The 27,158-nt window shown below is 44.0% G+C and overlaps 1 protein-coding gene across 6 annotated transcripts in view; it reads right to left on the bottom strand.

Moving 5' to 3' along the window:
- Positions 1–26,520, bottom strand: part of NOD1 (nucleotide binding oligomerization domain containing 1) — a 59,660-nt gene extending 33,140 nt beyond the window's left edge. Inside the window, exons 1-6 of one of the 6 annotated variants that reach the window (XM_053608385.1) lie at positions 25,764–26,519; positions 20,619–20,756; positions 8,531–8,671; positions 4,418–4,514; positions 2,039–2,352; positions 763–937 (exon numbers count right to left, since the gene is read on the bottom strand). In XM_053608385.1, coding sequence (XP_053464360.1) covers positions 763–937; positions 2,039–2,281 — 418 coding nt within the window. In that variant the 5' untranslated portion in view covers positions 2,282–2,352; positions 4,418–4,514; positions 8,531–8,671; positions 20,619–20,756; positions 25,764–26,519. Of the gene's footprint in view, positions 1–762; positions 938–2,038; positions 2,353–4,417; positions 4,515–8,530; positions 8,672–16,759; positions 16,819–18,566; positions 18,628–20,618; positions 20,757–25,763 lie in introns of those variants that run through there. The other 5 variants (XM_053608384.1, XM_053608387.1, XM_053608388.1 and 2 more) reach the window with 5 other exon arrangements.
- Positions 26,521–27,158: the final 638 nt, after the last annotated feature.

Genomic DNA, 27,158 nt, shown 5'->3' with positions numbered 1-27,158 from the left:
CTCAGCAGTCAGAGCATTGCTCTGACACTCGGCTGGTTGGCTTTGTTTCCCCTAAACATACACCTCCTCTAAGTAGAGCACACAAAAGCAAGGAAAGAAGATTCCTGGTCCCAGAGCAGATCCTGCCCTAGTGCTCCAATTGCCACTGTCCTGATCACCATCTGTGAGATTATAGAACAGAAGTCTCATCCACTAGCCTCTGAGCTCTCTGAGAGCAGGAACCCTGTCCATGCTGCTCACTACTGCCTCCCTCTCTGAGTCCAGCAGGGAGGCCTTGGTATGTGATACAGCAAGAATACATGTTGAGCTAATCAATTAACTAATGGGGTCTCCCATGGTGCTTTGGAAATAACGACTGGCCCCCAAGGGTTAGAGAAGAATACTTTGCCTAGAATCAAACCTGGAAAGATATATATATATATATATATGAAAGCAAATGCAACCTTGAACTAGTGCAAACGTTAAAATATCAACATATGTCAGAATAGGAAGTAAGCAAGAGGACAGAATAGAGTTCATTCCCACACCTCCATGGGTTGCTTTCTAAACCAGACTAGGTTTGTCTGCTTTATATGTATAGTCACATGTGGTCAGCTCAGTCACGATCTCCAGGCTGCACTTGAGTGACAGAAACCAGCTCTTCCTTTCTAAAATCAAAATAGCATCTGAGCCTGCCTCCTGCCCACCTAGGCCTAACTGCTACAGCCTTTCCAAGCCCAGGGCTGGGCTTGCACTGGCACCAGCAGGCTGGTCGACTCATACCTGGGTCGGTGTTGAGCACAATTTTGCTCTGAATAAGCTGGGAAGGGGAGAAGCTGATCTCCGATAGCCAAGGCCTGAGGTCCACATAAGCATCTGTGAGTTGCTGGAGCACATGGAGGAAAAATTCGGACACTTCCTCGCCCTTGCTCTGTACCAGGTCCAGAATTTTGCGGACCTAGTGACGGCACAAGCATGAGGTGTGAGCTGGCATGAGGGGCATGATCCACCATCCGCACCGGCCAGAGACCCCCCAAATGGGCTCAGAGCAGGGCTCTGAGTGCTTACTACAGACAGTAACTTGACCCACCATCCATCCAGCTAGAGTGAGATGTGCCATGTGAAACGACCTCCTTAGCAAGAAATAAAACCACATGGCTCTAAGAAACCAGGATTCTGTGACTCTGAAAAGAACAAGGTCAGACTAACAACTAGAGAGCCATGTCTACCCATGGAATTCTCTCCCTCTGTCTCCTTATTCCTCTTAACCTAAGGAGGGAGGGTGGAGCAGAAGAAACCAGCCCCTGGGCATGATGAGGGAGCACATGTGCCACACAGCAAGAGGGTGACAGGACCCCTTATAAATCATATGTTACAAATGTCTTTTTTTGTTATTAAAAATTTATGAAAGCAAATCAAGAGAGGAGACTAAAGTGCACTTGTATTCTACAAGGCTTCCCCAAGAACTTTTCTGATCTCTTCTGAGCCCAGCAGAGTCATGTCACAAATAGCTTGTTATCCCTCTCACAATAAAGAAGTTTGGGGTCCTGATTTGATTTTTCAGAAGATGACACAAATCTTAAGTAAAACCAAGAGCTGGTGAGACTCTCCACATGCAGCAAGGAAAATCCTTTATTGTGCACCCACTGTGGGATATCATTACTCTAAACCAGAGGCAATGCCCATCTGGGTCTCACCCAGCGGCCAGAAGCTTCCAGAGCTAAAGACGCTGAATAGACATCACTGCCAGCATTTGATGCTCATTTTCTTTCTCCTTCCTACTAATTTAAAGTGGGCTTTAAAATGAGGTGTCTGCAACCAAATATATAGCAATGAGAGCTCAGATTTAAGATTCTGCTCTAGACTCAAACTCAGAAGTAAAACACTCGATTGTGAAATGAGCCGATAACTCAGACATTTATGTTCTATGGAGACCCCAATGTGAAACTCTGCCCAGTGTCCTAAGCTCCTGAGACCCTCCATTCAGGCCAAGGGGAGAAGCCTCGTCCAGCTACTGGGTTTTGCACACTGCCAATATCAATCCCCGTTGCAGGCGCACCTTGTTGGGCTGGGTAGGGCAGGCACACACGATCTCTGCATCTTCAGCTGAGAAGTAGTCATTCTTCAGCAAGTTGTCCACCAGACACTGAGTGTTATGGACGTGTGTGACCAGAAGTTCCCGGTTGGTTTTCAGCAATTTAATGTAGGACGGAGAATCTGATGGGATTGTTTCCATCTCACTGTGACTCTGCCTTTCCAAGTGGCAAGTGGCTACTTTTCCCAAATTCATTTTCCGCTGCATGTGTCCTCCCCACACGAGGGTAAGCAGGATTCAGGGCCATCCCTCCAGGGCCCCACTTCTCGGTGCAGCCCCTGAAGAGAGCAATGACATCAGTAACAAGGCAAGAGCCACGGAAGGAAACCCCAACTTCCGATCAGTCCCGAGGTTTCTCTACGTAGAGCCGGGAGGGAGCCAGGATTAAGACTTTCATGTGAGATGCATTAAAGAAAAATAGTCATAGTTTCATTGCTTCTGTTTGTGGGTTACAGGTGACCAGAGGTAGCCAATCCCTTCTGTTCAGCAAAACTTCTTAATCATCATCATTATTTTAAAAAGCAAAGTGTGCTTCAATCTTAGACTGGGATGGAGATGGGAAAGAATATTATTTTATATAATAAGGTGAATTGCGATTGAAGTGGGCCCAGGACTGGGAATAGAGGAACTGTGTGTGGGGCGTGGTGAAGAGAGGGTCTGAGCACAAAGTAGTCTAAGGAAAGAGACAGCAGCATGAAGTCTCCTGTGGTAGACAGAGCCAGGGACCCCGGTGACAGTAATGTATCCCATTCTGGGTTGTGCTGTATCACTCTCCCTCGCACATGATCCTCAAACCCTCAGCCAAGTCTGCTGTACACAAGCACCCTAGGGAAGGAAGGAGCAGCACTTGCCAGGTGTGCATGAAGGGGATGAAGGAGGGCAGAGGTGTAGGGGAAAAGGGGGGAGTTGGCACAGAGTCCCCAGTGCTAGATAAGCAAGAGACACACCACTGCGGGAACCCTAAAACACCTTGTGCCCATGTTGAACTTCCTAATAAGGATCAGGGACACACCCAAGCTATTTTATTTAACATTAAAAAATAACTTGAGTTCATCTTACTTATCCCAAAATTGTGCAGACTTGCTTTCTTACAACAATAAAAAAACAACACGTTCCTTCAGCCACATCATCTGCAGTCATCCTTGTATAAAATTAATCATGATCTTGGAAGTGGATAGGCCTTAAACTGGCCCCTTTGTCCAGGCAGGAAAATTCACACATTTCAGAGAGATAGTTAAAATAATAATTTTTTGGTGAGCAAAAACATATTGTCACAGATCTTTTAACACTGTCAACATCATTTATGTTTGACAAGCCACATCTGTTAACATTTAGGTTTTCAAATTTTTTTCTACCAAATTACACATGAGTCTCCTTCTCTTTGACACATCTTTTTTTTTTTTTTTTTTTTTTTTTGGTTTTTACCGATCAAATTGCCAAACACTGCAAGCCTAACAGAGACTCATAGCCAGACCCCACCCAATAACTTTCCTTTTAAAACCCAAATTATTAAGCCAGTGAGGGTACAATTTATCATTCTAAGCACGAGAAGATCAAAGACCTCACCAAAAAGAATTTAAAGGGATGAAAATGATAGGTTAGTTACGATTTTCCACTAAATGCTAATTCGTTTTCTATTGTTGTCAATTCCATGACCCACTTTAGGATCCAGAGCTTTATTTATTCTATTTTTATTTTTTAGATAGAGTCTCACTTTGTCACCCTCAGTAGAGTGCTATGGCATTATAGCTCACAGCAACCTCAAACTCCTGGGCTCAAACAATCCTCTAGCCTCAGTCTCCTGAGTAGCTGAGACTACAGGTACCCACCACAAGGCCCAGTTATTTTTAGAGATGGAACATGGCTGTGGCTCAGACTGGTCTTGAACGCGTGAGCTCAGGCAGTCTACCCACCTCGGCCTCCCAGAGTGCTAGGACTGCAGGTGTGAGCTACTACGCTTGGCCAGGATCCATAGCTTTAAAAATTGGTTCTCAGGCCAGGCACTGTGGCTCACACCTGCAATCCTAGCACTCTTGGAGATCTAAGTGGGTGGATCCCTTGAGCTCAGCCTGAGCAAGAGTGAGACCTCCCCCGCTTACTACTCAAAATAAAAAAAATTAGCTGGGTGTTATGGCAGGCGCCTGTAGTCCCAGCTACTCAGGAGGCTGAGGCAAGAGGATGGCTTGAGCCCAAGAGTTTGAGGCTGCTATGAGCTAAGATGATTCCATGGCACTCTATCCAGGGCAACAGAGTGATACTCTGTCTAAAAAAAGAAAAAAAAGTTGGTTCCCTTAAGACATACAAGTTAATAATATTCTATTTAAACTAGTAGCCAATAATAACCTTTTTAAGTTTTTGGCATCACTCTTTGAAGTGAATCAGAATATTTTAAAACAACATTTTCTTTTCAAATCTTCCATTCCCAATTTCTTTCTGGAATCTGCAAAATTAAAGAAAAGAAAAGGTGTTTTTGAAATATTATCATCCTGAAAGGGGAATGAAGGATGGAAATTGGCAACAGGATGTGAAAGGGGTGGCCTTGCAAAAATAACAGGAAAATGCCACAATTTCCTAGTAACAGTTAAAGATAAATCCTGTGACTCCTGCTAACAGACACCTCACTGGAGTTCTGTTTTGCACAACTTCTGAAAACAGCTGAACAGATGGAAAAGAGATATAAATCTTCCTTTTTAAAGTTGCCTTTGAGAAGCTGCTTTTTGACAGAGTTCCTGAGTAAACAGCAAGGAAGGAGCTTCAGGAGCTTCAGGCTCTATATTTTGAGGGCAGAGTCACATCTTCTGTGATAATCCCAATCCCGTGGTCCTGTCTGTGAAGAAGGGTGGGGGAGCCAACTCTTGGAATTTGACATCCCTCTTGCCATCTCTGTTATGACGGACAGCAATCACTTTTTTCCCCTACTTATTCCCTTTAAACTTAACAAGCCCCTTGGCCTCAGGGCTAGCATTTCTATTCTCTTTGGGATGCCACACCACCTCTCTGCTCTCTTTTTCTTCCCTCTCTTTCATTCTTTCATTCTCTCTTCTAAAAAAATAAAATAAACATTTTTACTTTTCTATCTCCTAATTTCTGTAAGAGAAATTTTTCTCTGCGTATGCCATGGGCTCCTACTGGGTTTTCAGACCCTAACAGGTAGAGATCTTGGAGTACTTTTTGTACCTTCTTCTTTTAGGAAAATATTTTCCAAACGTCAGACATTCTCGCCATAGTCACTTTTTTGTTGTTCTTGCCATAATTGAGTCTCGCTTGCATTTAATTTAACTTTTTGCTTTAAATTGAGTTTTTTAAAACTCTAATATATTAGTTTTAAAGGACATTTCATGCCACCATTGGAAACAAAAAATAGTAGTGGTAATAAATAGAAAGTAACACAAAAATAAAACAGTATTACACAGAAATAAAATAATGTTATTGTAATGCTGCCTGAAAAGGTTCTAGGTTTGTGATTTGAGGGTGGGTTTTCTCTCAGAGGCATTTGAGAGGTGGTAAGAATATAGTAGCACAGAATGGAGATTGTTCTCTTTAAGAAAATCACAAGTTGGAGAGAAAATTGGAAAGGAAAGGAAGTCCCTTTCTCACTTTGGGATCAGTATTTTTTAAATTCCATGCTCCATTCTTTAGAAGGCTGAGAAAAGGTGTGACACTTTCTCATCCCTCCCCTCCTATTTTCCTCCAGCTCCCAGGAGGGTCCCATTTTACTCATTGCCCTTCTATCTCTGCCAAGCGGTGACTTATCTTCCCAGATTTCCCTGTAATAACTACCACAGGCATTTCCACCTCTTGCCAACAAAGACAAAAACTTAAAGAAAAAAAAACTTAAAGAAAAGTCTTCTAATTTATAGCCACCTAAACAAAGCAATATAGTACATGCCAGCTATCTGGCAAGGAGGTGGTTTTGTAATTTCCAGAGCCCTGGTCTGAGAGTTAATCAAATGTTTACAGTCAGCTCAATTCAGTAGGAACTTGACAAGGTATGAATGTCAGCAGGGGAAATAGAGAAACCGAACACTGCCCTGGTAGACAGAATGCACACATAGACAAAATGCATACCATGGAACACTGTAGAGAAATTCAAAAATTCCCGGGAACCTGTTAACACAAACACCAAAGAGATCCCCTAACCCTGAAAGGAGATTCTTTACTTTCTTTTCTTGGTAGATGGTGGATTTGGCTGGTGAAGAGGGTCTGGTCTCCCTTCTAGGCTAAAGAAAGACCAGGATTGGGCCAAGGGCAGGTTTCTAGGAGCTGGGCCCGTTCTCAAGAGTGGGGCTCTCCTGGGCCAGTGGCACAGAGCAATGAGCAGTGAAGTTGGAGATCCTGGTGAGGCTGCCCCGGGGGGAGCAACCTCAGAAAACTATCAAGCTAATGGAGGCATCCAGAAAACAAGACTCACTGCAGAATAAAAGATGGAAGACTGAGTGGAAAAATGTAGCAAAAAAGATAGGAGAAGAGTTAGTCCACTTTGGAAAGCCATCTCTCGAGGCAAAGGCAGGCAGGGTAGAGACTGTTGGCAGTGAGGGGCCCCTAAGAGAGGTAGGGGCTTGGATGGGCATCTTCCCCCATACTCTTCTTCCCAACATTCTGATCTGCCCTCAGAGAGGTTTAGTTCCCTGGGTAAGGGAATCCTGGGACAATTCACCACTCCACGCTCTTCACAGAAATCTGTGCCCAAGTCCCATCTTGCAATGTGATCTTCTGAACTAAATATAAAGTCAAAAGAGCCTCCAAGAGAAGATTCAGGGAAATTGCTCTGAATGAAGCTGGGATTGGAGGAAGGTGGACATTCAAAGGGGAAAAGCACACAGAAGAGAGTAATTATTTTATAGGAGACCATAGAGTAGTACTGTTGAGTTGCAAAAAAACACAAGCCTCGCTGGTAGTTTTAAGTTTTCTTGCAGCCACATTAATAAAAGTAAAGATAAGCAGGTGAAATTATATTAATGATATATTTTATTGAGCTTGATTTGTTAAAAACATTTTCTCGATATGTCACCAAGATAAACTATATTAGCGAAAGATATTACATTCACTTTTTTCATACTAAGGCTTTGGAATCTGATGTGTGTTTTCTGATGTGTGTGCTTTACAGCACATCGCAATTTGGATCAGCCACATTTCAAGTGCACGATGGCCACCTGCAGCCAGTGGCTGCTGAAGTGCACAGCGCAGCCCTGGACAAGTCACCCAGGAAGCTGAGGTGAGGGTTGTTGCCAGGCCCTCCCTTCCACTCCAAATACTGACGCCAGGAATGGTCGGAACTGGCTTTTCAGATCAGTTGCATCAGGAAGTCAGTGAGACAATTCTGCAAACTCAGAAAGCAGATAAGTACAGGACCTATTGGTTTATACTCTAGGTAGAATTCCTTTCAACTACTGCATACAGTTCTGCAGCTTTGCATACTTGCAAAGATTAAAAAGTAAGATACAAAAATGCTGTTGATGGTATGGTGAGACAGGGACGCTCATATACCACTGGTAGGAGTGAAAATCTGTGGAAAACCCTGGAAAGCCGCTTGACAAGATGCGTCAACAGTTTTATTTAGCAACTCCCCCTTCTAGAAATCCACCTTTTGAAAAGAATCAGAGGTTCTGACAATTTCTTTGTTTTAAAACAAGGGGCTTCTGCTCCTAGCTATGATAGAGTCGCTTGTGGCTCCCACAGAGGACAACTACGGGTGAGTGGATCAACAAAGTGTGGTATATTCATACAGTAGAATACCATTCAACAAAAAGTATGATGACATAAGAATGCAACAGGAAAATCACAGAAACTACACTGAAAGAAACAGACTCAAGAGTACATAGTGTATGATTCAGTGCATATGATTCTGAATATCTGATCTAAATATCAGATCAGCGGTTTCCTGGGGTAGGAGGTGGGTGGGAGTTGGGGGAGAAACTGACTGCAAAGAGGAATAAGGGAAATTTCTGGGTAGATAGAAATGTTTCCTGTCTTCATTGCAGCTTTCCCTCTCTCTCTCTCTCTTTTTCTCTCCCTCTCTATACACACACACACATATACATATAATATGTATATATACACACTATATATACTTATCACATATATGTGGGTAAAGGTACATATATATGTGTGTATACACACAATTGTCAATTTGTCAAAAGTCAGCAACTCAAATACTTGAAATCTGCAAATGTTATTTTACAAAATTATACTTCAATGGAGTTGTTTTCCTTTAAGTAGAGGCAAAATAAGGCATTTCCAGGGAAAAACAGAGGGACTTTGTTGCCACTCTGTACCAAAATAAATACTAGAGTTTTTCAGATGGAAGAAAAATGATAGACAAAAACAAAATGACAAGCAACAGAAAGTGTTAGTATGTGGGTAAATATAAGCATGTATCAACTGAACACCAATATTAATATCTTGTGAGGTCCCTGGGACCCAGCAGAGAAATGATTGACCCAGAAAGGCACTCACCTTCTGGAGAGCAGCTGCACTCATGGGGCAGGGACTGATTTCTTTTCCTGTCCCTTCATCTTGGGGAGGCCCACAGACACACACGCTCAGTATCACTTCCACTCCAGGCTTCCTTCTCTCCTCTCTCTGTTCCAGAGGACCCTGAGAAGAGATGGGCATTCCTTGTGATGGAGATGCTAAGATAAAAACATTTTATAAAGATGTTCTCCAGATGTTCCTTCCTAAGTGTTAATAACTTTTCTCCTAAGTATTATATAAAAAGAGTAACTGGTCACTATAGAAAATTTGGAAAATACAATAAAAAGTTACCTATCACCCACTGGCAATAACTATTATTTTGTAGCATTTACTTTCAGCTTTTCTCTATGTGCATTTACACGTACCTATTTATATTGGTTATGCACATGTATTTACACTGATGTTTTACCTGCTTTTGCGAGTTTGGCATCATACTTTTTGTTAATGTGTCACTTCCTATTATCTGGTGTTGCTTTCTAACTGCCAAAGGCCTCTTTTGAGCGCAGGAGCTGGTTTCCAACTGACCCAGCTTCTAGAAAGCAGGATGTTTTGCTTTCTCTGGTTTTTCTTTTATACAGAAGAATAAGAACTCACCCGCCACTCTGCTTAAAGCTCTTAAAGCTCTGCACCTGAAAAATTCCCTGTGCCAAAGAGAGGCACGGAGATCATGCCAAATGGTAGCGCTGCCTGAGCCCCGCCCTGCCTGCCTGCGCTGCTTTGGCAAACATGGACGCCTTGCCAGGAGCATCGCCGGCCGCCCAGGCACAGGCTAGCGCTCTACCACCAGTGTGCCCCAGGAGCGGCTGCTGGGGGCCTGGGCAGGGCCAGGGAGTGGAAAGATGCTGTGAGGTTGCAGCCTCACCCACTCCTCTGCAGAGACCCACTTGGCTCCCCATCGTGTCCAGACCTGCTCTGTACACAGGCCCCAGCAGGGGACCGTGTGATGATAGCTAACACTGAGTAAGCGCTTTCCTAGGACACTGGCTCCCATCTAATTCTTTATGCAGGCTGGGAACGTCGGGGTAACTACCACAAGGGTTGGACACACACTCTCTGGAACTGGCCCCAGCTGAGTTCAAATTCTGACCCAGCTCCTGCTTCCAGAAGGAAGCTCCTGCCGAATGGGCCATGTTTGCTAGTGTTTCTCAGGTTTCAGGGACTGGGGGCACAGTGAAGTCATCTCTGCTCATGGGGGTTTATTGTAAGATGACTCTTTAAAAGGATATCACTCATTAGCAAGTTAACCATCCCCCATGTGCCTTGATTTCCTCAACATGAGAGGTCCTACTTCAACGTGCTGGTGTAAGGATTAAGCGAGTTAACAGGCCAAAGGGCTCAGACCAGGACTGGCATATGGCAGATACCCAGTAAGTACTGAATCACTTCATCTTTTCTATTGTCTCACTCAATCTTTACACCAACTCTAAGCGGAGAGCTCACTGTCACTGCCAATTTACAAATGAGGACACGGAGATCCCAAAGGTTAAGTAGCTCCTCTCGCTCAGAGGAAGGAGCTACAAGTGTGGTGAGTGGTGAGTGTGTGGAATAAGACATAAATAGAGAGGCCAGGAGAGGCTATCCCTCTCTCCAGGGCTTCCCTGGGTTCCAGTCAGCATGATCAGAGGTGTCTCTTCCCCTGCAGTCCTCTGTAGTGGAAGGTGGCAGGGAGAAGTGGTTAGAGTCTCTTGCTCTTAGGGGTTTGGATCTGAGACACTCAGAGAGACATCAAAACATCAATCAATAACCTCCAGCACTTAAGTGGTGAGCCAAGGCTCTGCGCTGCTGAACCCCCTAGGCATGGCCTCCCCTATTTCATGGATCTCTTCATGAACAGAGAACACCTCAGGATGCCCCTGCTCCCTGAAGCCTGAAAGACACTAGCAAACACAGTCCACTTCATTCTGTGCAGAATCACCCAGCACAGCCTGAGTGCGGAGGGCACCCTGCCTACCATGTGACTGTGCATGTTTACTCCTAGTATGAGCAAACAGAATTTGGCCTCCATCCCAACAGATGTGGGCTAGATGGAAAACAGAAATCTCAAAAAAATCATTTCCCATCATCTACACCAGTCTTATGACTTCACTCTTTTCTTAGACACCCAATTCTTGGGAATCATCATTCAATTTTTTTTTAAAGTTTATATTTCCAAGTAAGTGTCACAGCTTTCTACAAATTGATATTGTAACACCAGTACATAAGATTTCTTACCACATCTGAGTCCTAGTCAGCAAAACATTCCTTAACACTGCAGTAGATGCTAACTTAGAGTTACAACCCAAGGGTTTTTTTAAACAGTGAACTCTCCATAATCGGACCACTTTCACAAGTGTTTCTGCTGCCCATACTTTCTGCAGAGAGGTTGGAAACCAATACAAACATAACAACCAAGGACAGCTTTGCTGGCACATGGGTAATATGGAATCTAGTCCATCAGCCTCTGCTCCTGTCCTGACCCTCCTCCTGTCAAGCTCTGTGCATTTTAATTATTGAAATATGAGTTCTTGGCTGGAGCCACACGCAGCAGAGCTGAGCTGCGCCATACCGCAGCCCCCGCTGCAACTGGGTCCTCGCCTGCCGCAGGGACTCCACAATGACATGGATTGGGTGTATGTGGAATTTGATGATCTTGAATGGGATAAGTGAGAGTAGGTTAAAGTCTATGAAGATTTTTCAACTTTCTTGGTGGAATACCAATTAATCTGGGCTAAAAGGAATGACCCTAGCCAAACTCAGGGATCAAAGAGCAAACAGATTCAGTGGCCTGCATTGAGGCTCCCGTCTAGAAGGAGAGTTAAAGGACGGAAATTTAGCAAGTAACCTGGCAGATTAGAGCTGCCCCAAGAGAGAAGGTTGAAGAACACACATCAATCTTGCTGAGGCCAGCTGAGACCCCAAGGATACACACAAAAGGTACAAAATCCATCACCAAGCAGACGGGAGTCCCCTCCCCCATGAGAACAGCTCAGAGTACCCCATAAACAAACGAGCAGAGTTCAAAAGTCCTGCCATTATACTCCACAGGAGAGACCCTCTAAAAGCTGGACCTGCTTCCCCTACTAGGGTGCCATCGTGCTCTCCTGCCAGGCATAAAACTGTGTAAAACCGTATATATTCTCTACCTGCAATTCTGAGCTCCCAGCACTCCCCTCCACTCTCACTCTGAGGTCTCGAGGCCTGTCCCCCAGGAGTCCGAATTCTTGGGTGATTTCTCAAGGGGCGTGGACAGGGCCTGGACTGCAGCTGGTCAGTGCTCATTCTGCTGCACGGGAGTGAGAGGACGGTCAGCTGAGAGAGAACCACGCCAGAGCGGGGGTGCCCCGAGGCGCAGAGCAGCAACCATTTTTGGCAACAATAGGGCTCATTCCTGGATATTCCAGAGCACACCCCCTGTCTCTCTGGGCAACCAGAGGAGGCTGGGCATCTTCTCAGGTGGCAACCACCAGATAAATGCAGGCCCCATGAGTAAAGGGTTTGCCTGAGGCGGTACCGGCCTGGGTGGAGCAGGGGGACTAAAAAACCCATGCGCAGTGCCGCTGATTTCCAGGGCAGGGCTGACCCAGAGGACCGTTTTACTGAGCCTAAGATGCACCCAGCCCCCAGGGGATTATCAGCCTAGACAAAGGAGGGCAGGAGGCTAGAACTGACAGCTAACCATGCTGCAAATACAACAAAGGTTTAATAACCAGAATCCACAGAGAACTCAAACGTATAAGCAAGAAAAGAACAAGTGATCCCATCACAGGCTGGGCAAGGGACTTGAAGAGAAACTTCTCTGAAGAAGACAGGCACACGGCCTACAGACATATGAAAAAATGCTCATCATCCTTAATCATCAGAGAAATGCAAATCAAAACTACTTTAAGATATCATCTAACTCCAGTAAGATTAGCCCATATCACAAAATCCCAAGACCAGAGATGTTGGTGTGGATGTGGAGAAAAGGGAACACTTCTACACTGCTGGTGGGAATGCAAATTAATATGTTTCTTTTGGAAAAATGTTTGGAGAACACTTAGAGATCTAAAAATAGAGCTGCAATTCAAACCTATAATTTCTCTACTAGGTATATACCCAGAAGACCAAAAATCACATTATAACAAAGATATTTGTACCGGAATGTTTTTCGCAGCCCAATTCATAATTGCTAAGTCATGGAAAAAGCCCAAGTGCCCATCGATCCATGAATGGATCAATAAACTGTGGTATATGTACACCATGGAATATTATGCAGCCTTAAAGAAAGGTGGAGACTTTACCTCTTTCATGTTTACATGGATGGAGCTGGAACATATTCTTCTTAGTAAAGTATCTCAAGAATGGAGGAAAAAGTATCCAATGTACTCAGCCCTACTATGAAACTAATTTATGGCTTTCATATGAAAGCTATAACCCAGTTACAACCTAAGAATAGGGGGAAGGGGGAGAAGGAGGGGAGGGAGGTGGGAGAACACTTAGAGATGGGCAGAGGGAGGGTGATTGGTGGGATTACACCTACGGTGCATCTTATAAGGGTACATGTGAAACTAAGTAAATGTAGAATATAAATGTCTTAACACAATAACTAAGAAAATGCCAGAAAGGCTATGTTAACCAGTGTGATGAAAATATGTCAAATGGTCTATAAAACCGGTGTATGGTGCCCCATGATCACATTAATGTACACAGCTATGATTTAATAATTAAAAAAAAAAGTGGAGAAAGGAGTAAGTTTCAATCACCCAATCACAAAATGGCAGAAATACAATGTGGAATGGAAAAAAGCAAGTTGCAAAAGGCTATTGTTCAAAAGCACATGTGATAGCTATATTTTGAAATAGAAAGAATGATAAACACAAACTTCAAGATAGTTGTTACCTCCAGGAGCTGAGGAAACAGAGAAGTAGTTAGGAAGGGGTTACAAGTGAACAAAAGATTTGGGTGGTAGCCAGGTATCACGTGTGGATACTTTTATATAAATTTAAATTAATTAAAATTAAATAAAATTTAAAATTCAGTTCCTCAATTAAAAAAAAATACAAATATGAGTTCTCAAACAGCCCGCTGCTCTCTGCAGCCTTGGCATCCACAGGAAAAGGCCAATGATTTTCATACACAGAAAGGATTGCCTTATAGGATATGATTTTACGGATGGTTTTTGCGGACATCCCCCCCTCCCTTCCTTGAAAACCCACACAGTGATAGGAGCATTCTGTTCATTTAACAGTTCAGGCGCTTCTCCTAGGTGCCTGGTAGGATTATACTTCCCTAGTGTCTTGAAGTTACTTGTCTAACTCAGGAACCGTGCGCCTAAGTGGAAGGAGTTACTTTGGGCAGGAAGCTTTAGGCATCAGGATAATTTATCCAGGGGCAGCTTTCTCTGTCTTCTGACACTATGACCAGCCCATTCAGGATGGGCCCCGCCCCATCAAGCCAGGCTCCAGATATCTCCAGTGAGTAAAGCCTCTTCTTGCCAACTCACAAGGGACACAGGACACAGGCAAGAAATAAACCTTGGTTGTTTGGGCTGCCGAAATTTTGGAATTATCTGTTACTGCCCAATAATTTGACTGACAAAATAATTTGGAATGAAAAAAGCATTCAGCATATGAGGAAACTGAGGCCCAGAGGGGTGAGTGAGTTGTGTAAGTCCAGAGACAGCTGGTTGGAAGCAGAACAGGACTATTTGAGATGTTATGTCCTGGAGGTTTATCCCAGCCCTCTTCACAAGAAAGAAGCTTCTGCAGACAGAGACCCACAACATCAAAGGACCCCTCTTAACAAAAATAAGCCACTACAATCTTTTTCAGATCCTGTAAAACTATTTATTCAATTAAGATTTAAGATAGGTTAAAATTCAACATCACTCTCTGCTTACCTCAGACTCAGAAGTAATCTTCATGAGAAAATAATAATTTACTCAAAATTTTAAAAATGGCAGAAAGAGATACAGATGAGTAAGCCATGCATCTTCTTGATTTGTACAGAGGTGACAGCATTGCCTGCTGCCCTTGTATTGGGTGGCAGGTCCTGCCATCTCACTGCACCCACCTACTTGCCCCCACACCATAATCACAGTCATCATTTGTGTCAGAATCATTAGGTAGGTACTCTTAAAAGCCAAGAAGACATGATCAGTGATGAAAAAGACCTATAAGTACTGACACAGAGAGATTATCAAGACATCTTGTCATCCGAAAAATGCAAGTTGCAGAAAGAAATATAATAACAGTTACATAACTTGCCCACATCACCTGCACTCCAACCACACACACATCCATGAACTTACATGCAAAGACAAGTGCCTGGAAGAAGACATACTAAGTGAGAAAGAATGAAGATTACTTCTGGAAAAGGAAGGAAACACACCAAGATTAGGGTCACATTTTTATTCATGTTTTAATTTTTTACAAAAAGACTATATACTTTCATAATTAAAGAATATTTCAGAGCCTTTTAAATAATCATCAGGGCATCTCAGGATATTGCACAGACTAGAGTGTAGTGGTACAATCACAGCTCACTGCAGCCCCAAACTCTCGACCTCAATCCATCCTCCCGCCTTAGCCTTCCATGTAGCTGGGACTACAGGTAAGAGCCACAGTGCCTAGTTTCAGGACATCTCAAGGCAAGTCCGTGCAACATTCTGAGCAATCACCCTGTTCTGAAGAATTTTGCCTTTCAATTCAAAGAGCCTACTCCACCACCACCACCACCACAGAGAACACAGAGAAAATGCTCAGTCCCCATTAAGCGAAGTGATGGTTCACCAAGACCCCACAAACTTATGTGGGATGTTAAGACTCTATGCACCCAAAAGCAAATAAAAAGCTCTGCCTGGCTTGGTGAAATATCACAGTAAATCTGATGGATTTGCAAACAATTTTATTTTAACTTCAATAGGAAGTTATCCACTTAGAGTATTACCATGTGAGCTAAGGAATATAAAGTGAAAAATCAATCTCCACAAAAATAGTACACAGCAAAAGTCAAAAACATTGACTTTTAAGTAGACTTTTTAAATCCCAGAACCTCGGGCAATACTGAAAATTGCTCAATGACTGCCAAACATTTCACTTCCTTTGTCTTATATTTTCCTTTGTTTTCATTGAACATACTTCTGAACACTTCAATACACTAACCGCTCAACTGCCTTCTGTAACATTCTGGCCCTGAATGATGCTATAATTTTGATTTCTCAGTAGCAAACGGATGATGTCAAAGGGGCCTCACACTTTCTCACACGATATCCACTGCCCATCCCAAATGGCTATCATACCAAGGAAACTACTTCAGATTCTTTTTCCCTTTCTATTATAGTCATATCCTTTTGCTAAAGTCTAACTAGCAAATACCACGTCTGGCAAAGCCACAACCTGCCATGACAATATGGGCTTTTAAAACATTCTGTCCACTACTGTCCCAGACAATAGGAATAAATGGTTGATATGTATTTATTGAACAATAATAAGGTAAAATAAAGTGATCATCCTCTGTCTATAGACCTCAAATATATACATGGTGACTTCAGAGATATTATTACCCAGATTGAATAATGTCAATTAGAATAGGCTCTATCAACCTGACCATAACCCCAGCATAATTTGAACACATACAGAGGATGCCAATATATATATATATATGTGTACACATTTTAAGAAAGGAAAAAATATATTTAATTTGTAATACTCAAGTCACATTTGACTTCTGCAATTATGAGGGGTGCTCAATGTGACGTGTATTCCTCTTTTGTTATAGGTATATATATTATATATGTATATATTATAAATTTGGTACAGATTTTTCCTTTCTTAAAATGTGTATACATTTTTGGCACCCTCTGCATATCCACAAATGCTGAGGATTGTGTCTGGATTCTCCTTCAACAAACTACTCTCTTGTATAAGGTTTATTTTGATAAATTTAATCCACAGCCTTCAATTTACAAGAGAAGATGTATTTGTGGACATGAACCACTTGGACATTTGGGGATGAAGTGATGACATGAACAAGTCTCCACCATTCTTCAAGTTGCCCAATAGCGAGGAGGGTGGATCAACCCATCCCAACAGCAATCAAGCAGGAAGCTAAACCTGGCACATTTTGATAGACTGCAGCGCAAACATACACAATCGGTCAATTCAAACTGGGTCCTACTTTCACTGCTGCATCATCCACAAACATTCATATTGTTGTTTTCTTGTTTTGTTTTCAATTTCCTAAGGCACTTACCTTGGAAAACAAGCCAGTGCTATATGCCTCTGCTACACCAGAAAACCACTGATAGCTTTCTGTGGAGAAAAACGTAGCATGTGGAGGAAGCTACAATTATTATTTGAAGCTTTTAAACTCCAGTAACACTCATTTACTTAAGTACTTGAAAGCACTTAATCCTGCAGCATTTCAAAGCAAACCAAAACTGGTCAGTCCTCTCCACTTCTCTTTTCTTTCCCACCGGCTTCCTTCTCCTCCCTCCCTCTCTATCTTATCTCCCTTTCCCTCCTCTCCTGCTGAAAGTGCCCTATAGTGTGAACCCAGCCACACAGACACTATCACCCTGCCTGCAGAGCAAGGCATGCAGCACAGCCAATGGCAGCACTGGTGGGGGGGGGGGGCACAGAATGCAGACATCCTTTCACATCCCTTTTTTTTGAAAGAGTCTCACTCTGTCATTTTGGTCAAGAAATCCTGTTTGGAATTCATAAAGAGCCAGCCTCTCCCCTCTGGTGAAACTCTGGAGTCCTGGAATCCAGCTGAATGTTGTCCAACATACCCATTTTAGAGATAAGGAAAATGTGGGCATGAACAGGGCAGAGACTTGACTGTATAAACCCAAACTGGAACCCCCGTCTCCTGGCACTGAGGCAATTATTTCTTTTGTTTACTTTCAGGATAGAGTAACCCCCTCAGTCGGCTTCCCTGTACCCCTAACAGGATTGACACCTTTGCAAATGGGAAAAGGGCAGAACTCTCACCTTACCCTGTTCCTCCTCTAATGCCATCTGTCCCAGCTGGGAATTCCCATGCTACTTTAACCATGTCTCCCTCAGAGGACATGGTACTTTCTTTCCTAAATAAGTTATTCTTCTCCTTTCGCATCAATTGGTGGTGGCAGTGAAGGGCACAGACTATATTCAAGCTACCTGGTTCCAATCACTAGCTATGTTATTTGGACAAATAATGCCTCCCTACTGGGCTTTGGTAATAGCACTACCTCAAAGGGTCCCTATGGGGATGCAGTGAGTTAATACACACATGGTGTTTAGGATAGCACTGGTAACACAGTAAGCACTTGTCACAACCCACACGTGGGTGGTTTAGGCCAGGACTTCTGTCTGGTCATCTGACTACAAGTGATAGTTGTCCATCTGGTGAGTCCCAGCACCTCCAGAACATACAGAATCCAGATAGAAATGGTAGAATGAATGAATCTAGCCCGATTCACTGCACATGGCAGGTGCTTCATCACATCAGCTAATATGTGCATTTCTATAATTCGCAGACTCACTTAGGGAATATTCACTAAGTTTATTAGTGGATAAATTCAGGTTTGCATCACCATTGCTCTAAGGCATTTGTATTAGCTGTGGCCTTAATAAGAGCCCAGCTCTCCATGTCCAGAGAATTGTCTGTACAATTGGTTGGTGCCTAGTCATCTACTGGTTAATGTTTTCCTAGTTTTATCTAGGCTTTGACAAACAAAGTTCTGAAAGCACCATGCTTAATACTCTTCTCTGAGGGCCAGTGAATAAAAATATCTTAATAAAGAAAGCCAATAGAAAACAAAGGAGCCTGAATCAGACAGCCAGTTCCTGGAAGTCTGTAAGAGGGTGGAAGTGCTTATGCAGAAGAAAGTGCCACAGCCGTGGCAGATCTGGAAGCAGGAGGACATCTGGAGATGGATTTAGGACAGACGGGGAAAATGTCCTAGGGCATTGCAAATGAAAAGCACCACATCAGAACAAAATATTAGTCGCCACAGAAGCTGAGCTGAAACTGGGCCTTGAGCAAATTAACATTTGCTGGCCAAAATGCTTACCTGAAGACTTCTATTAACCTTGCGTGAACATACAGCCACAGCCAGCAGGCATCTGGGACACAAATCTATGACAGAGCCAAGTGGCAGAGTACCTGGGAATGTGTGTATAATGGCTCTGATGAGCATTAGGAGGTTGAGAAGATGACAGAACCATAACCACTAATCTGTCCTCCCCCGGAACTGTACACCCTGGGCCAGCATCACTTTGTCCCTCACCAAGTGAGGTCCTATCTCAGGGAGAAGGCGCCTACCTGACCAGCCAAGCTTCGCATGACCTAGAACACCACTCACTCTGCAACCACATGCCAATTTGTGGAGAGGGAACAGAAGCAGGGTCAGTGCAGGTCCCCAGAAGCAGGCCGGCACGCCACACTAAGGGCATGGTCCTGTATGGCAGAGGCTTTCCTTAACTTGAAAGCTTCAAATAAAGAATTTCCTTCTTCCAAATCCTGTGCCTCCCAAATGGACACAAATTCCCATCGTCAAAAGTGGCCACAGCCAGGAAAGTGACTTTTTCAAGACTTCTGGGCAATAGCCTGAGGAAGCAGAACAGACTGACATGAAAAACTGTCAGACAGCCCTTTCCCTAACTAGGGGGTTCCTGACTCCCTGACACTTGTCTCTCAGCCTTCCTCCACACTTTGGAGTCTTTTATTCCTGCTTCCAAGGAGCCAGGAAGGACTGGACTCACCTGAGTCCATCCTCGGAGGCTCCTGACAAGGATGCTAGGCACCTAGGAGTCCCACGCCCATTTACACCCCTCTGCCCCTCAAAATACAGAGTAGATGCTGTGGGCCAGGCTGACTTGGCTCCGAATCTGGGTTCTGCCTTCTTTCTCTTTGTTCTGAGCCTCAGTTCTCTCATCTAAAAATTGAAAACCATAATGTCTATTTCTAGAATTTTTTCACACATTAAGACAGTTTCTAAGGCTTAATAAATTGAGGTTGTTCATTATCTTAATAAATTCCTATGGGTTTTTTTGTTGTTGTTTGTTTTTTGTTATTTTTTTCTGAGAGAGAGCCTTAAGCTGTCACCGTGGGTAGAGTGCTGTGGCATCACATCTCATGGCAGCCTCCAACTTCTGGGCTCAAGCGATTCTCCTGACTCCACCTCCCAACTAGCTGGGACTACTGGTGCCTGCCACAATGCCTGGCTATTTTTTTGGTTGCAGCCATCATTGTTGTTTAGCGGGCCTGGGCTGGATTCGAACCCACCAGCTCAGGTGTATATGGCTGGGTCCTTAGGCACTTGAGCTTCAGGTGCTGAGCCAATCCATGTTGTTAATTATCTTTCTCTTGTACATTACTAATGATAGGCAAAAGGCAGGGGTGGGGATCCCTAAAAGGCTTTCCACTGTACTTTAAGATAAAATTCCAAGTCCTTACCCAGCCCAGGAGGTCCTGCTTGGCCTGAGTTTCTCTCTGACTGCTCCCTATGGACTGAATGTTTGTGTCCCCCAAAGTTCATGTGTTGAGGCCCTAGTCCCTAATATGATGGTGTTGGAGGTGGGACCTTTGGGATGTGATCAGGGTTAGATAACATCATGGAGGGGATGTCCCTATGATGGGATTAGTGCCCTTAAAGAAGTGACACGGAAGAGCTTTCTCACATGCCGAAAGTGGGCCATCATCACACTGGACTGCACTGGCACCCTGATCTCACACTTCCAGCCTGTACAACTGTGTGAAATAAATGTTGCTTAAGCCACCCACTCTGAAAGTTTGCTTTAGCAGCCAAAGCTGACTAAGACATTCCCCAGTACCCTGTAAACTCCATTTGGCCAGAGGCTGCATCTGTTTCTTTCTTTTTCTTTTCCTTTTTTTTTTTTTTGTAGGGACAGAGTCTCACTTTATCGCCCTCGGTAGAGTGCCATGGCATCACACAGCTCACAGCAACCTCCAACTCCTGGGCTGAAGCGATTGTCTTGCCTCAGCCTCCCGAGCAGCTGGGACCACAGGCACCCGCCACAATGCCCAGCCATTTTTTTGTTTGCAGTTCAACCCGGGCTGGGTTTGAACCCGCCACCCTCGGTATATGGGGCCAGCGCCTTACCGACTGAGCCACAGGCTGCATCTGTTTCATTCATTGCTGTAATCCAAGTACTCAGGCTCCTGGCACCAGCGAGGTCTTCTGATAATATTTATTGAATTAATGTGTTGCAGAATTGAAGCTCCAAAGATCCAGGAGAAACTAGGCATTACAAATACCTTTCTAACAGCCTTCTACACCAGCCTGAGGGGATAAACATCTTTCTAACAGCCTTCTATACCAGCTTTTCATACCCATGGGAAAGCCAGAAAAACAATTGCCACCTCATTATCAGAAATGCAAAAGCACCTACAACCCTCTCAATTGAGAATATGCCTTTCTCCCACCACCTATCCCTTCACCCTAGTTCCCTTGACTAAGGCCTCTGAAAAGATTGCCAGGTCTCAAGAAAAGGCAAAAGCCATGGAAGTATAAAGAAGAGAGAAGATGAGTAAGGAATTTCAGAAAAGGTGGTGAACTTAGAAAGGGCCATTGTACATTTGATAAAATATTGTTTTAATACTGTCACTGTCCACCTGAGTCCCATCCTGGAAACTTGTAGGCCTGGTTTCGGTCTTCTGAAACACCCGACGCACCTGTCCAGGTGAAGGCATGTTTTATGACACCCAGGCCAACAATCTGATCTTAGTGCACGGAGATGACATTTATCTCAAAACAAACATTGTAATCCACCCCAATAATGCTAATTAATGCCAACATTAGGAGGTTGGGGTGTTTTTTCAGTTGATATTAGATAAACCAGTGTAAGCAATGGTTGAAATTTAAAAGTTATGTAGGGGCAGGAAGAGGGAGCTCCCATTTTCTTTCCTTTTTTTTTTTTTTTTTTTTGAGACAGAGTTTCACTTTGTAACCCTGGGTAGAGTGCCATGGTGTCATAGCTCACAGCAACCTCAAACTCCTGGGCTCAAGCAATTCACCTGCCTCAGCCTCCCAAGTAGCTGGAACTACAGGCGCCCACCACAACAGCCAGTTATTTTTTAGAGATGGGGTCTTGCTCTTGCTCAGGCTTGTCTTGAACTTGTAAGCTCAAGCAATCCACCTGCTCTGGACTCCCAGAGTGCTAGAATTACAGGCCTGAGACACTGCACCCAGCAGAGCTCCCACTTTCACTTCATAAGCAGGCAGTTCTTTGGAACCTGAGGGCCTGTTTCCAGAAATATGGCTCTATACAGAGCATAAGCACATCCATCTGTTAAGTGCAGGGGTTGGGTATGGAGCAAACAGAGTGAACAGAGAGGGAGGGGCCCTCACTGAGCACATGGGGCAGCAGGTTAGAATAGGGACTCAGCTTCAAGTCTTGGGCACAGAAATCACTATCTGTTGACCTTTGGGTATTTGATCTTGGTGAGCCTCACTTCTCTCATCTATAAAATGGGGGAAATGATAATTATTGCATAGTGTTGTTTGGAAGATTCAATGAACTAAAAACAAAAAACCCAATGTAGTGCACATTAAGTCTATGTAAATGCTATTATTATTTAGGGACTATCAGATCAGACCCACATCATTTAATGTAATCAAATCAAGTCTCAAACCAATCTTTCCAGATAGGTAGAATTAATCTCCACTTTATAGATACAAAAGCTGAAGCTCATGAGGATTAAGAACCTCATCCAAAGTCACACAACTAGGAGATAGCAAGACCAGCACTGAAACCAAAGTAATCCTCAAAAGCCTTATGACCATAATAATCACTAATCACTGGTACCAGGAGATAGCTGAGCACTGCATAGATCAGCTTATCAATACTCAACACCACCCTGCAAGGAAAGAATTATTATAACTATTTTACAAAGGAGGACACAGGGTTGGGAGAGGTGGAATATCTTGGTTGAGATCACTCAGTTAGTGAAAGAACGAAGGAGGGGCTTGAACGTACTTCTGACTCCCAAACCCGTTGTTTCTTCTATTTAAGTCCTGTTTGTCTGATATGCATTACAGATCTTGTATCTTGACTTGACATCATTAACGTGTTTAATTTCACATTAAATATAAAACACTATCTTGGTAAATGGAATGCAGGATTGAATTGTAAAAAGTTAGGACATCACCAAACAAAAGTCTAGCTTTCTACCCAGTTTCTTCCAGAAGGTTTGGTTTCAAGGTCGTAGAGAGCAATTTGGGAATGTGCTACAATAAAGCATGGGAGGTTCTGAAGTTGAGTCATTAGACCTTTAATCTTTTGGGAATTAGAACAACATAAATATTCTCCAAGCAAAGCACCTGCTTACAGCTCTTCTACTATGTAAGGAGTTCCCATAGCAACATAGAATTGCTGTACCCAGTTGCATGTGGCTCTGAAAATATCCATCAAGGGACTACATTCTCCAAATTCTTCTTGTCCTAACCTCTATGATGGCAATGGTAGAGCAAAGGGCAAGGGACATCAACAATCTGAAACAAATATATAATAATAGTGACGCTTTAAATTTTATTAAAATATCAATCTGCCATAATCTGGTACTCACTTTGGAATTCCTGGGACCCTCATGTTGACTTATTTACTAGTTATGTTTAGTGTCCTAAAATTTAGAAGAAAATGACCCCTCAGTGAAACAAATTCCAGAGTGCCCTGTACTACAGAGTAGCCTATCAATTTTAACGAAGTATAACACAAAATTGTCTTGTTGCTCAAAAGATAAGAACCCCTTCTCAGGGCACTCTGCTCCATTAAAGATCCCCTAAGAATGGAACCATCACCACTGGCTCAATGGCTCCAGAGTTTAGGAGGATGGCAAAGCAGAGGAGTGGTGGCCAACTGGCCTTGGCCAACTCTGCATAGTAATCTCTGCTCACAGTTTAATCTGCGGCAGTTCCAGATAAAATGTAAATTTAAATAAGAGTTCAAGCCAAGAAGTCGTGCTTGAACAAATTTTCTAGCACCGGGTAAAAACCATCAATTAATTAAAATGCCAGTGACTATTCACTTCTTACCATAAGAATCAAGCTTGGAAGAAACACCTGCTTTCAATGAGCACTTGCTACACCAAAGAGGTTTTCTAGAGATAAATTCAGACCTTGCAGATAAATGAAAGGAGGCCCCTTTCAACTAACTTCCCCCAGAAGATGAAAGAAACAGGACTTCTGAAAACTTGCAAAACATCTATAGTGTCTGCATGACAAAAGCTTAAGTACAAATTTTAGCTTTTCTAATTTCTTCTTGCTGAAAATTAAAAAAAAAAATGGTAAAAAATCTGTAACTTCACCTGAAATTCTACATTTAAATCTTAGATTTTGAACAAATATTGAACACCTTTCTTTGGATAAAAGATAAGACTTTGATAGTCTCAGTGAAGCATATATCAGTGATCATATACAAGCTATAAAAACACTTGATCTTTATCCCCATCCTGCTTCACTGTCATGAGGCTAATGTCTAATCTAAACAGGGTGCTGCTGCGTCAAGTGACTGTCTATAATCTAAGAGAGGGTGCCAGGGTGAAAGCTTCAGCTGGGATTCAGGCAGCAGCAATTATAGAATTTGGGCTTTCCCATACCCAGATTCCTGACTGCCCTTGCTCATGAAAAAAATATTCACTGTCCCTAGGCCAAAAGTCAAGGGCAAAACAGAAAACAGCAGGGTGTGGGCTGAGGATGCTGCCAGCAAGGCAGCCATGAGTGTATCCACATCAATTCTGAGACCCTTTTCCATAGCACAGCTTTCCGGGGAAGCTATTTTTTGATATACATTGTGTGTGGTGATAGGGTGGAGGAAGACACAAGATTAAAGACAGCTTTCTTTTGACTAAAAACACATTCCTATAAGTGGAGTAAACTGAATTCCAGAGCCATTAATAAGCCCTGGGAGGTGGGCCTAGCAGCCAAAGATCCCAGACCTCACACCATCCAGAGACCTGAGGGGCACAGAGCCCTCCCCTGAGCTGGACAGCAGGGCAGGAAAAGAGCAGGGGAATGGAGCTTGGAGGTGGACATTCTGGACAAACAGACTCTCTCATAGTGGTTGTACTAAATGAACACTTGTTGGGCATGCACACACATCACTGCTACTGCGGTTAATAACTACCACTGGCTGAGCACCTGTCAGCACTGCTCACACTGCCAAATTTTTTTTTTTTTTTTTTTTTTTTTTGTGGAGACAGAGTCTCACCTTATCGCCCTTGGTAGAGTGCCATGGCCTCACACAGCTCACAGCAACCTCCAACTCCAGAGCCCAGGCGATTCTCCTGCCTCAGCCTCCCTAGTAGCTGGGACCACAGGCGCCCGCCACAACGCCCAGCTACACACTGCCACATTTTTGATGTACATTATCCCACTGACGATGACACTGCCAAATTTTTGATGTACATTATCCCACCAACGGATGTCAACTCCAGAAGGGAGTTAGTATTTTGTGCCCCTCTCTGAAAACAGGGTTCAGAGAGGAATTTGCCTAAACTCATATACTGGAAGTGACGGAATCTGAACTTAGACCCAAGTTTGACAAGCTCCAAAGCTTGAGCTTATTTCTCCATTCCACAGAAATAAAACCTACTTTTCTCGGAACTTTTGAAAGACTCCCTCTTCCTACCTCTCTGCTGTGTTTTAAATATGCCTTGTTTATCTGTCCAGCATATGCAGTAGACGTCTGTCCCTCGTCCACAGCTTGTCTGTAGTCTGGCGGCTACCCCAGGGTAAGAACAAGAAAGCCACCCCTCTCTTGACTGTTGCCTGAACATGACAGGCAAATCTCAAACAGGGCTTTTAGGGAGAACAAGCCCCACCCTCTGACCTAAACAGTGGCCGGGTTCACCCTTAAAACAGAAAGCCCAGAAGTCATCAAGACCATGGGTTTACTGGCTCCCCCAGTCTTAATTTCAAATACCGATCAACTGAGTCATTTCCCAGAATGCAGAAACAATGGGGCAACATAATCTGTCGTTTAATAATGTTTTTCACAATACGCCAGAAGACGGCACACAGGGGCTTTCGTGAATATGACATTCAGCGACCCTGCCAGGTATCATCTCATCCGTCCGTCCACTTTGTGGCCCATGAAATCCAAGGGAAGTTCTTCCCTGGTCTCTAGGGAGCTCGGCCGTCCTCGTCCGCCCTTCGCCTTCCCTTGGCAGGCACCTTTTGGTCCCTAACCCCGGCTACACATTGGAATCATGCGAAGGTTTTAAACGACGCGGGGGGTCTGGGTCCTACCTCTGAGATTTCGACGGAATTGATCTGGGTTGCAGCGTGTGCATCTGGATTTTAAAAGCTCCCAGTTGGTTCTCGGGTGCTGGAGGATTGAGTATCCTTGCTTTAGACCACAGTGGGAAAAACGATCCCGCTGACGCTGCAGCTCATCCCTCGGAACTTCGGCCGCATTCCTCAGACTGCCAGGGCTCTCCTCGTTCCACTCTTCCAGAGCAGAGCTGCGTTCAGCCTGCGCGCAGCTCCCGCCTCCCTGCCCCTCCGCGCCGGCTTGCGGCGCCCGGGACCCGACCGTGTCTGCCCGGCGCGGTCCCCCCACCCACTCAGTCTCTAGGACTTACTTGGGCGCCAGGCTTGCAGACTTCGCAGCAGCTAGAAGCGAGAGCGAGAGTCAGGGCAGGGAGCACCGTGGCCGAGGAGGGCTTTGCTCCCGCCACTGCGCCTGGGACAGGGCCCGAGCGGCCGCCTCCCGGGCCCGGAACGGGAACTCTGGCCGCGCCCCGGAGCCTGCCCGCTTCTGGGAAAGGCCAAGGTCGGGCGGGGCGGACGAGGCAGGGTCCGGCTGTGCCGTGTCTTACCCGGGTAGTGCGCGGCCAACCGGGAGACTGGGCTCGCAGAAAGTTGCCCTCTGCATCCCCAAGCTGCTCTCTGTGCTGGACAACGAGCGGCCAGAGCCACCGCGCAGGGGCGAATGGACAGGCCGTGAGACACCCTTGGGAACCCGTCGTACCAATTCTGACACGGCCTCTGCGAGCCAGGCAAGTCAGTTCCCCTAAAAGTGCCAGCCCAGCACCTGCAAACAGAGCCCACGCGCCCGGAAATAATGGTAAAACTTGTAAAAACGTGACACGTGATCTGATGAAATCACCCTTTTGAAAACAGAGCATGTATTTCAAATTATACCTTACAAAAAATCTAAGCTTATTCGTGTCCATAAATCTGTTCTTGGCAGTGTACATTTTATATTCTATACATATTCTATAAAGACTTGCAAAGGAGTTTTTAACATAGTAACAAATTTCCCCAATAAAATATTTATGGGGAAAGTCTACATAATGCTGCCAGTACTATAAAAGGTTGTCAGTTATTCACACTAAAGAAGTACATTTAATCATATGACCACTAATATTCATGAATATTAAAATATCCATTAAGATAGAGAAAGGAAAGTTAAGTTCTTAAATCAAAACTGAAACTTTGCAAACATAAAACTGAGGAGAATACAAGGTGTAGCGTAAGCACCACAATGAACACTGGGGGATGCTAATTCCTCTCGTTTAGCCTTATATGAATCTCTGGCATAAAATATTAACAATTTTTCGTCTTTTCCTCTAATATCCTGAACTTTATTTTCCAGGTCTTTTGACCCTCATTTATTTTTTCCATATCCTGTTTCTCTGG

The sequence above is a fragment of the Nycticebus coucang genome, chromosome 11 (genome assembly GCF_027406575.1).
Source record: "Nycticebus coucang isolate mNycCou1 chromosome 11, mNycCou1.pri, whole genome shotgun sequence".
Classification (NCBI taxonomy): domain Eukaryota; kingdom Metazoa; phylum Chordata; class Mammalia; order Primates; family Lorisidae; genus Nycticebus; species Nycticebus coucang.
Note: the sequence above shows the minus strand (reverse complement) of the source record. Positions and strands in the feature narration are given on the sequence as shown.